Source organism: Cylas formicarius, unplaced genomic scaffold (assembly GCF_029955315.1).
Source record: "Cylas formicarius isolate icCylForm1 unplaced genomic scaffold, icCylForm1.1 PGA_scaffold_10__41_contigs__length_53128322, whole genome shotgun sequence".
Classification (NCBI taxonomy): Eukaryota; Metazoa; Arthropoda; class Insecta; order Coleoptera; family Brentidae; genus Cylas; species Cylas formicarius.
In genome coordinates, this window is record NW_026844214.1 from 33,859,646 (window position 1) to 33,869,725 (window position 10,080).

Here is a 10,080-nt window from a genome sequence, read left to right on the forward strand (position 1 = left end):
CTCAAAAAAAATGCTGCGCTCCGTGTAAATTGCGAGAAAAAGCTAGATTTTTGTAAGAAATTAGAAAGCTCGGTAATTATACCGATATGCATTCAGCACTAAAACCAAAAAGCTCCGATGATGTAGTTGAAGCAGTAAAAGCCATATCTTGGTACGACGCAGATACTAAAATGTTTGGAGCTGATTCCCCGGCATTACATTTTGGAACAACTATAATTATAATCCCAACAAAAACCAATATTGAAGAAGTTCTAAAGAATTTAGACCATTTTAAAGCTTTGATTGAGTCGCAATGGACCATCGAATTCGGAAGTCTGACAACCAAAAATTTAAAATCATTCACTGCGTTAAAACCCAAACTAACAGTGTTTGATTGTGCGTAAGTTTGTACAGGAAAAAGATCGTGAAACAGTTGCAATAAATAAATAATAATAATAAATTATAATAAAAAATCAGACCGACTGAGAAATATTAGCTGAACCAGTACTAATAGAGACAATTCTTGATAATAGGAAAAGGTGAGAACAAATAGAAAATGAAGTGGATCTGTCAACTCAAAGCGAAATGACAATGGCTCTGTCTGAAAATGAAAAATTGCTGACTAAATATTATAAACGCATGACTGCTATACGAAAGGGTAGTAGGCTTATAAGTATTGTTACCGAAAACATTGCAACAAAAGCTTTATTAAACTATTTACAAGATCAAAACAAATACTCCTGAATGGAAATACATATTTTGTTACATTCCCATATTCATCAAGATAGATAGATGGGTGTACCGCTATACGAAAGTACCCAGAACTGAGTGGAATACAAAACCCCCATTATTAACGTCTTCCAGACTTAGAAAACAAATAGCACCTGTTACACAGGTTTTTAATAATAATGTTATTCCACAAGACGTTTACCCAATTGCTAAAGTAACGAAAATTCTTCAACTGGTGGAGCAAGGAAACATGGATAATTTTAAGAATTACAACTTGGATAAAATTGACAGAAAGATGTCCCACACCACAATTTAGACGCGGAAAAGAGAATGTATCTTCAACATCGGGCACACAAAATTGCTTTAGTGATGAAGGGATGAGTAGTTTTCAACTATGCATTTTAAATACCCAAAGTTTAAAGCCATATTTTGTCCCTTTCCTCGATAATAAAGGACATTGCACACGAGAAAATTATCCCTGAAGTTATCAACTTTCGAGTTCATCTCAAATCACTTATTTCTTCATTCCTGTCGGATATAGAAATCGATTCAGATGATGAAGTAGCTACAGCAAGAATTATTTCTAGGCGAAAAAAGTTTAAAAAGAATTTTGGTTCATCAAAAACAATTTGTTAGATCATATGATTTCACCCTTAAAATATATTTTAGCAGATACATTTTAATGATGCTATTGACAACAAAAAAGCTCTGAGGAAGCAGCAATGCGAGATATTTATTAAAAAACATAATTCTTTCGAAGGTGTTATTTGGTTTCGTGTTAAAACATTCCTATTTAATACTTACCTCTACGTTAAAAAAGAGTGTGAGGAAAGAATAATTTTATTTTCATACTTGCATCTTGTTATAATTAAATGGTCGGATTTGAGGGATTTAAATATGTGTTTCTAAAAACTAAGAGCTAAATGGAGTGAATAATAACAATAAAGTGAAATGAATTTTTATTTACCTCGAGTTTGCACTAAAAATCACAATTAGAAACAATAATCACTGAACTGACTTCAGCGTTTACTAAGTTTTATGTTCCTCGCTATCTTAACGGCGCTAAATTGTGTGTAAGCTAATACAGAAATTGGCGTGAAATATGGCAATACTGTTGGGTGCTAGATAAATCTGGTTTTACTAATATATATATATATATATATATATATATATATATATATATATATATATATATATATATATATATATATATATATATATATATATATATATATATATATATATATATATATATATATATATATATATATATATATATATATATATATATATATATATATATATATATATATATATATATATATATATATATATATATATATATATATATATATATATATATATATATAATTATTCCTCGATTTTCAGGCCATCTGATGTAATTAGGCCAACTAAAATTAGAACAACTTATTTAAATATTAAATGGGCTGTGCTAAAACATCCAGAATGTAGAGCAGTTTTTGGCTAGTGATACTTGGTGTGGTCTTAAAGTTTGAAGATTTCCTAGACACAAAAAAATTTCCTACACAAACAATAAATGAGTTTAGTTATTTTTTGTTAAAATATTGATTCATATGTAATAACCATTTTTAAATTCTAAATTAAAACCACCAGTTTTTTTCTTTATTCCGATGGCCACGTTTATCAGGGTCATTCGCCCAACCGCCAGTTTTAAGTTGGTATATGTATAAAGTTATGTAGCGAAAGATGGAAGGGCTTTATGGTACAATTTTGTTACAATCCCGTTTTAAGAAATTTTATTTCCAAATATTTTTATTTCTTATCGAATCAATAATTCAGCCGGTATTGCCGAGGCATCACCAAACAGTTGTGCACGGATAAACACGCCCAATATTTCAACAGGAAAACTAACCAACTCTTAACTACTAACAATAGAATTTTGCTAACCAAAAATTTAAGCTAATTGGCAAGTCTCGTGCAAAATCAAATCACGCAAACTGAGCCAAGTGAGAACATAAATATAAAGCTAAGGAATACTCAGCCATAGAAAACTTCACTGCTCAATGTTCTCAGTTGACTTTTAATTCATTTTGCTAATAATTGCTGCGATAAATTACAACTATTGACAATATTTTGATTCCCAGAAAATAAAGAGAATTTTTATATATCATAATTTTGAAAAATAATGTCTAAAGCTGCTGCCAGACTGAAAAGTTTAAAGAAAGGTGTGGTCGAAACCGTTACTCATGGTCGATTGAAAACAAATATACCAGCTGGTTTAGCTGCAGCAGGCCCACCCTTAGGACCTATGTTGGGTCAGGTAGTATTATTTACGATTTGATTTAAGGATGTGTTTAGCAAGGATGTTTCATTTTCAGAGGGGCTTGAATATTGCAATTTTTTGTAAAGATTTTAATGAAAAAACCAAAGACTTTAAAGAAGGAATACCTTTACCTACAAGAATCCATATTAATCCAGATAGAACATATGACTTAGTTATACATAAACCTCCCATTGTATATTTTCTTAAACAAGCTGCAGGTATACAACGTGCTGCTATGTATCCAGGACAAGAAGTTGCCGGAAAAGTCACTCTAAAGCATGTTTATGAAATTGCAAAAATTAAAAGTGAGGATCCCACACTTGAAACAAAATGTTTAGAAGAATTGTGCAATATGATAGTTGGGATTGCTAAGAGTTGTGGAATTGAAGTAGTAAAACATTTAGACCCTAAAAAATATGGTGAATTTCTACATGAGAGAGTAGGAATAGTTGAACAACAAAAGAAAGAATTGCAAGAGAAAAAGGAAGCCAAAATGTTGAGGACTGGTTAATAATTGTATCTGTATCTGTAGTATATTGTGACAATGATTTTCATATCCTTGTTTTATTTAAATCTATGAACATGTTTTAATTGGTGAAGAGGGAATGTCATAGAGAGCGTAAAATAATAAAACCAATTAATATTTAACATCATTTGCCCCCAAAACCACATTTTTATTTAAAATTTAACCACTCTATGCTTTATTCTACACAAAAAGTTACACCATTTCAATGAGTTTCTTTCTATTTTTTGCTGATAATTTCTTGGATCTCTTCTCAATATGTTTTTGTAACTTGTTATTCTTCTTCAATTCTTCATATTTTTCAACCAGATTCTCAATTTTTTTTACAGCTGCAACATGATCCATGATAAGGTGAAAAATACAATAAAAATTCTTACATTTGCTTTTAAAAACTGGTTTTTTCCCTCTTTTCAACTGCTCCCTGATTTCCAGTTTCTTTTCACTTTTATTGTGATTTTGCCTGTCAATTTTTTCCTGTTCTCCTATCTGATTATCCTAGAATTCACTATTAAATTCAGAATTTGAAAAAATAGAAACTATATATTTTCTTACCAGTCTTTGGATTAAAAGTTTTATTTTTCTTTTTTTTTCAGAATCAACACATTCATTATATTCCTTCTGTAGCGTATGCCTTTCCTTTTGACGAATATTTTGAATAAATTGATAATTAGAATTAAATAATTTCTTGTCATAAGAACCACATAAAGGGTCAAAGCGGGGATCTCTTGGAATATTTTTCTTGAAAGGGACTGGTAGAGCTAAACTGAGCTTCGATGCTTTTGTTTTTGAACTTACTTCTCTTGGACGATTTTTATTTGCTCTTTTTATTAGGGATTTTGGAAATTCTGTATTGGTAGATCGAAAAACTGCTTTATTGTACATCTTCGACCCTACTGTCTCCTTGAGTTTAATTAACTCTTCAAAACTTAATGACTTTAAATTTTCACGTATTTTAACCTAAAATTCGTTTTTATTTTTGAGAAACTAGAATAGTAAAATGGGTTTAGGGGCTCACTCTTTCCTTGTTTTCATCACAGTCGTCAAACATGATAATTTTTCTTATTCAGTATTAGCGGTCTGCATTAATTACCGACATCTAAGTTCTATTTAACTTTTATTTCACAAGATATGAAGGTTAGTTTTGATTAGGTTATTCTGCGATTTAGTGGACTTAAAATTTCTCATATACTGGCTGCGTTCTTTTCAACGAATGCACAGAATAGCAGAATCTTAAAAATCTGGCCTTAACTACTTCCACAAAATTATCAATGTGTGCGCTATTTTTACTCTATATCGGCTCGCAAGGCATCTAACTGCCAATTCATGAAAAATAAATTATCTTCAACAGTTTAGCGTGCTCACTTTTTCATCCTTCGTGTTCTGTTAGTTTCCAACTTTTATTCATTTAATATCATATTTTGAGAAAGTGGTCGCTGTTTATTGTAAGAAATGGATACTATGCCTTTCGGTATGGCTACAGTTTAGTTTCTAAATGGGGTTCTAAGGGTTAAAAATTGATGCGAGAATAACAACATCCAGAAAGTATAGTTCCCTCTCACTCCCGACAAAGATTTTTACTATTTTGCATAGCATAAATATTCAACTAAAAAAATTCTCAAAACGAATTTCCTCCCTTTGACCAATGACCGCAAAGCAATATTTTGAATTGACTGGTGCTTTAATAAAATAACACTTTTTTTAGTCATAAATATTAAGAAATCAAATCTTTATAATAGGATCGTCGGGAGGACATACACAAACCATAATTTTAAACAAAATGTTTTTTTTTAAACACTGATGGAATACGACTTGCGTAAATTACAAATAAATAGTCTTTGTTAGCATTACATGGGCGAAGTCGTGCATTAAGGCCACTCACACTTAACCCATTTCTAACTACAACTACATATAAATTACAAATATGTATGAAATATTTGAACAAGCTTACAGCATTATATGTAAAAGAACTTTGAAATTTTTTTGTTTTTTGCAATGGCACAGTGAGTATCTTAGATTCAAGACATACTAATACTACAATACTAATTTGTCATTCAAATATTTTGGAATTTATTCCACGTTTCAAACACCATAGAAAGTTGCATTTGAAAACATCTTTGATTTTTAGCCAATTCAATCTTTTGAGAGCGGCGGGTATGTGTTCAAACTTGCGTAGGTTAAAAATAAAGTGACAAGTATTTTGGATTTTTTGTAGACGATAAGATGTAACCGCGTCCAAACAGGGGTAATACACAATGTTACAATAAGACAAGCGAGAAAGGATAAGTCTTTGACACAACTGTAGTTTCATATCGTAGAACAATATATCTCTATTTGAATATAACAATTTTAAACTCATATAACATCGGTTGGAGATGTGCTTAACATGATTCAAGAATTTCATATTCTCGTCAATATATAGACCCAAATTTTTAACAAATTCTACAACTTGAATAAGATTGTTGTCAACGTATAATTTCATTTTGGACTTCAAACTGTTTCTTTTCCTCTTAGGGGCAAAAATAATGACAATACACTTTGATGGATTTAAACGTAAATTATGACCTTCCGCAAAGGTGACTATATTTTTCAAATTCTTATTTATGCTGTTCACTGCCTCCCCGCAACGGTCGCGTTCGAAACTATGGGACAATTGCGTATCATCGGCAAAAAATTGTACTTGGCACTGTGCAACTACACCACCCAAATCTGCTGTAAAAATCAAAAACAATAATGGACCAAATACTGAACCCTGTGGTACCCCTGATGGAATATCTAGAGTAGTTGATAGCCGGTCCTGCAACAGAACTTTTTGACGCCAGTTATATAGATACGACTCAAAAAAGCTTAACGTTTTGTCATCAAATCCCATACACCGACACTTGGCAATCAACAGTCTATGATTGATAGTATCAAAGGCTTTTGAAAAATCCAGTAGCACCAGAAGCGTCGCCATAGATTTGTCACCCGCTCTCAGGATTTCATCATACAAGTTTAATAGCGAAGTAACCGTGCTATGCCCTTTCCAAAAACCAGATTGGTAGGCTGGGAGTATGTCCTTTACAGCAACATATTCATTTATCTGTCTGTATACCACTTTTTCTAGAATTTTAGACAAAACTGGCAACAACCTTATCAGCATGTATTAATTGTATAAACTATAATAAAACATTAAAAAGGGAATTACCAGTGAAATTCTCAATCTGGACAATAATGTTTGCAGTCAGATTACAGAACTTGAACACCTATGGTCGGAAGTCTCTTTTGGTCGTACATCTATATAATTCTACGTTATTTATCGCCCTCCTGGGGGCGCTATTGACAGAGCTGTGGACGGCCTTGATAATGTAATGTCATCTGTGTTCCCGTCCTTCGATAATATACTTATTCTTGGAGATATGAAAGGAAATTTTCTCAACCTGAATAACAAGGTTGGGGCTGAGGGCATATGGTTTAGAACAAATATTGAGTGAACCTACTCGAATTACTGACCATTCCGAAAGTTTAATAGACACGTTCTTCATAAATCGTCCTGAAAAATGTAAAAAACTTGGAACATTTAACGTAGATCACCTATCTGACCATCGCCTAGTGTTTGGTGAGATATATATCCAATCTCCTAAACCTAAACCGCGTATAATCACTTATAGGGACCTAAAAAATATAAATATGGAGGAATTCAACACTGACTTGCATAATGTTCCATGACACAAAATTCTCCATAGCCCCGATATAAATGAGAAAGTCTGCTATTTAAAGCAAAAAATTGTTCAACTTTTCGACGATGTTCCTCGAGCCTGGCTGAAATCCTTCTGTTGGTCTGTCCCGCATACGTCAGGCTGCTCGATCGGCATGCTACACTGTATACTCCTTGGTTTTCCAGAGTAATTTTTTGTTTTGGGTTTCTTAGTATTGCTCCGATGGTATGATCAAGTTTGTATGCCGTTGATATGTCGTGTTTCAGTAATATTCGGCCGATTTTGTTAGTAACCCCCATGATGTATGGCAGGACAGCGATCGATCTTTGTTGGGTCTCGTCCTGCACTCTCTGCTGCGGCTGTTGTTGTTTACTGATTGCTTTGCTGATGATGCGCCTTTGGTATCCGTTTTGTCGAAGACAGCTGCTAATTTTCTTCAGTTCTTCATCTCTGTTCCTCTCGTTTGTGAGCCTGAAGGACTGAGCAATTAATGTATTTGCCACTGCCTGTATCTGTGATAGGTGGTGATGATATTTAGCGTTCAGATATCTATTAGTGTGTGTTGGTTTTCTATAGACAGTGTTTTCCAAGTGTCCACCTTCGGTCCTTGTGATGTGCACATCTAAAAAGGGCAAACTGTTATCCTCTTCAAGTTCTATTGTAAATTGAATCCTTGGGTGAATGGAATTCAGATGATCTAGGAATTTCAAAAGCTCCTCCTTGCCAAAAGGCCATACAACAAATACGTCACCTACGTATCTTGTCCATAGTTTTGGCTTTAGATTTGCCTTCTCTATTGCTTTCTTTTCAAAGTAAATCATGAAGAGGTTGGCAATCACAGGTGAGAGAGATGATCCCATTGCTGCTCCATCTACTTGTCGGTAAATTTTCCATTATGCAAGCTGGAAAAACATCTGGCCAGTGCACTTCAGCCCATAGTGGAAAAGGCAGATATATATATATATATATATATATATATATATATATATATATATATATATATATATATATATATATATATATATATATATATATATATATATATATATATATATATATATAGATATCCCGGAATATAGTGTCATCACATTTTTCCATCCGTGAATCAATACGTGAATATATATATATATATATATATATATATATATATATATATATATATATATATATATATATATATATATATATATATATATTCTCACGTATTGATTCACGGATGGAAAAATGTGATGACACTATATTCCGGGATATCATCCGTTCGCTCGTTGAACTCCGACTGGAATCCTGCAAACGTTTCGCCAAAATCTCACTTGGCATCTTCAATGCTCGCGCTCCGTTGAGTGTTGGAAGTGTTTTCGGAGCGCGAGCATTGAAGATGCCAAGTGAGATTTTGGCGAAACGTCTGCAGGATTCCAGTCGGATGCAGGATTTGCAGGATTCCAGTCGGATGCAGGATTCCAGTCGGAGTTCAACGAGCGAACGGATGATATCCCGGAATATATATATATATATATATATATATATATATATATATATATATATATATATATATATATATATATATATATATATATATATATATATATATATATATATATATATATATATATATATATATATAGGTTAGGTTTTTGGAATTTGGGGAACAGGAAAAGTGTTGTAAACATTGTAAAAAGAAAGTAAATTCTTCATTAGACTGTGAATTTTGTGGCTCTAGTTTTCACAAAAGTTGTGCATTTCAAGCGAAAGTTGCATATAAAAATGGAAAAATAATATGTTGTAAGGCGTCTAGTACAAGTGAGGTTAAGAAGCCAAAAGAAATTAATATAGAACAACTCGATATAAAAATGGATGAAAGAAGGCTGAAAAACATAATTAAAGATACTTTAAATGAGCTGCTGGCCCCATTCAAGAAGCTAATCGAACAAGAAATGAGTAACTTCAAAACATCTGTGCAATACATGTCCGACTCATTTGATGAACAAAATGGAACATTTGCAAAACTCCTAGTAGAAATAAAAGCGTTAAGGCAGGAAAACGTCGACTTAAAGCAGAGAATTAAACAGCTGGAAACCACATTTGATGAAATAGAACAGAAAGAAAAGGCAAACAATATAATCATTGCTGGAATACCAAAACAAAGGGATTCAAATACTAATAATATTGTACAAAAGATTTTCACTATGATACAAGTGCCTCTTCCGGATAATGAGATAAGAACTAGCTATAGACTTAACAAGAATGAAGATAGTCCAATCCTCGTAAAGTTCGATAAGCAAGAAACGAAGAAAATTGTTCTAAATAAAATCAGATTTATTAAAGGGACTACAGTGAGTAAATGTAAATTAGAAGGTGAAGATAAGAAAATATACTTAAATGAGGATCTGACCGTGAGGAAAAGGATGCTATTCAAAAAAGCCAGAGAAATCAAGATCACGAAGAACTATAAATCTGTATACTGCCGAAATGGTCAAATATTCCTGAAGAAAAATGACCATGAACCACCTGCAAGAATTACTTCCGAGGACGACTTTTAGATATTACCCAATTAGTTTTTATGAATCTAAGAAATTTTTCATATTCATTCACGGAATTAAACAATGTCGTAGATGACTACAAGAATTCTGAAGTGGCTATGCGTGATAATTTAAACCACATTACCTGTTTTGATGATTTGGGAGGAATTAACTTAATCCATGTCAATATAAGAAGCATCTACAAGAATTTTGATAACTTTCTAGTGTTCCTGCAATCAATCGGTAAGGAGTTTGATGTTATAGTTATGTCTGAAACGCATACGGTTTATAATGTTAGTGACTTCAATATATCTGGATATCAAGCAGTTTGGA

General features: G+C 32.4%; 3 protein-coding genes across 4 annotated transcripts; 2 read left to right on the plus strand and 1 right to left on the minus strand.

Moving 5' to 3' along the window:
* Positions 1 to 2,622: 2,622 nt before the first annotated feature.
* LOC132699187 (large ribosomal subunit protein uL11m) lies at positions 2,623 to 3,567 on the plus strand. The gene is made up of 2 exons (XM_060665765.1): positions 2,623 to 3,010; positions 3,069 to 3,567. Exons 1-2 carry the CDS (start codon positions 2,876 to 2,878, stop codon positions 3,522 to 3,524), a joined length of 591 nt encoding a protein of 196 aa, XP_060521748.1. The 5' UTR covers positions 2,623 to 2,875; the 3' UTR covers positions 3,525 to 3,567.
* A 23-nt stretch (positions 3,568 to 3,590) lies between these two features.
* Positions 3,591 to 4,968, minus strand: LOC132699174 (ribosomal RNA processing protein 36 homolog). 2 transcript variants are annotated; one of them, XM_060665753.1, is made up of 5 exons: positions 4,552 to 4,968; positions 4,332 to 4,493; positions 4,089 to 4,274; positions 3,914 to 4,031; positions 3,591 to 3,865 (listed from the first exon to the last, which is right to left on the minus strand). In XM_060665753.1, the coding sequence occupies exons 1-5, from the start codon at positions 4,582 to 4,584 to the stop codon at positions 3,732 to 3,734; spliced, it is 633 nt and encodes a 210-aa protein (XP_060521736.1). In that variant the 5' UTR covers positions 4,585 to 4,968; the 3' UTR covers positions 3,591 to 3,731. The 2 variants fall into 2 exon arrangements, with proteins under 2 accessions (XP_060521736.1, XP_060521727.1); XM_060665744.1 differs by having other exon boundaries at positions 4,089 to 4,493; positions 4,552 to 4,962.
* Positions 4,969 to 9,078: 4,110 nt separating this feature from the next.
* LOC132698665 (uncharacterized) lies at positions 9,079 to 9,768 on the plus strand. Its single transcript, XM_060664888.1, has one exon. It carries the CDS (start codon positions 9,079 to 9,081, stop codon positions 9,766 to 9,768), a length of 690 nt encoding a protein of 229 aa, XP_060520871.1.
* The last annotated feature ends 312 nt before the right edge of the window (positions 9,769 to 10,080 follow it).

Bases quoted from the DNA above. Each gene is read 5' to 3' on its own strand.
- LOC132699174 (XM_060665744.1), bottom strand. From the start codon at position 4,584: ATGTTTGACGACTGTGATGAAAACAAGGAAAGA. The intron at 4,032-4,088 runs GTAAGAAAATAT...AGTGAATTCTAG, and splicing joins AACTTTTAATCCAAAGACTG to GATAATCAGATAGGAGAACA. The intron at 3,866-3,913 runs GTAAGAATTTTT...ATCATGTTGCAG, and splicing joins ACCAGTTTTTAAAAGCAAAT to CTGTAAAAAAAATTGAGAAT.
- LOC132698665 (XM_060664888.1), top strand. From the start codon at position 9,079: ATGGATGAAAGAAGGCTGAAAAACATAATTAAAGATACTTTAAATGAG.
- LOC132699187 (XM_060665765.1), top strand. From the start codon at position 2,876: ATGTCTAAAGCTGCTGCCAGACTGAAAAGTTTAAAGAAAGGTGTGGTC. The intron at 3,011-3,068 runs GTAGTATTATTT...TTTCATTTTCAG, and splicing joins TAGGACCTATGTTGGGTCAG to AGGGGCTTGAATATTGCAAT.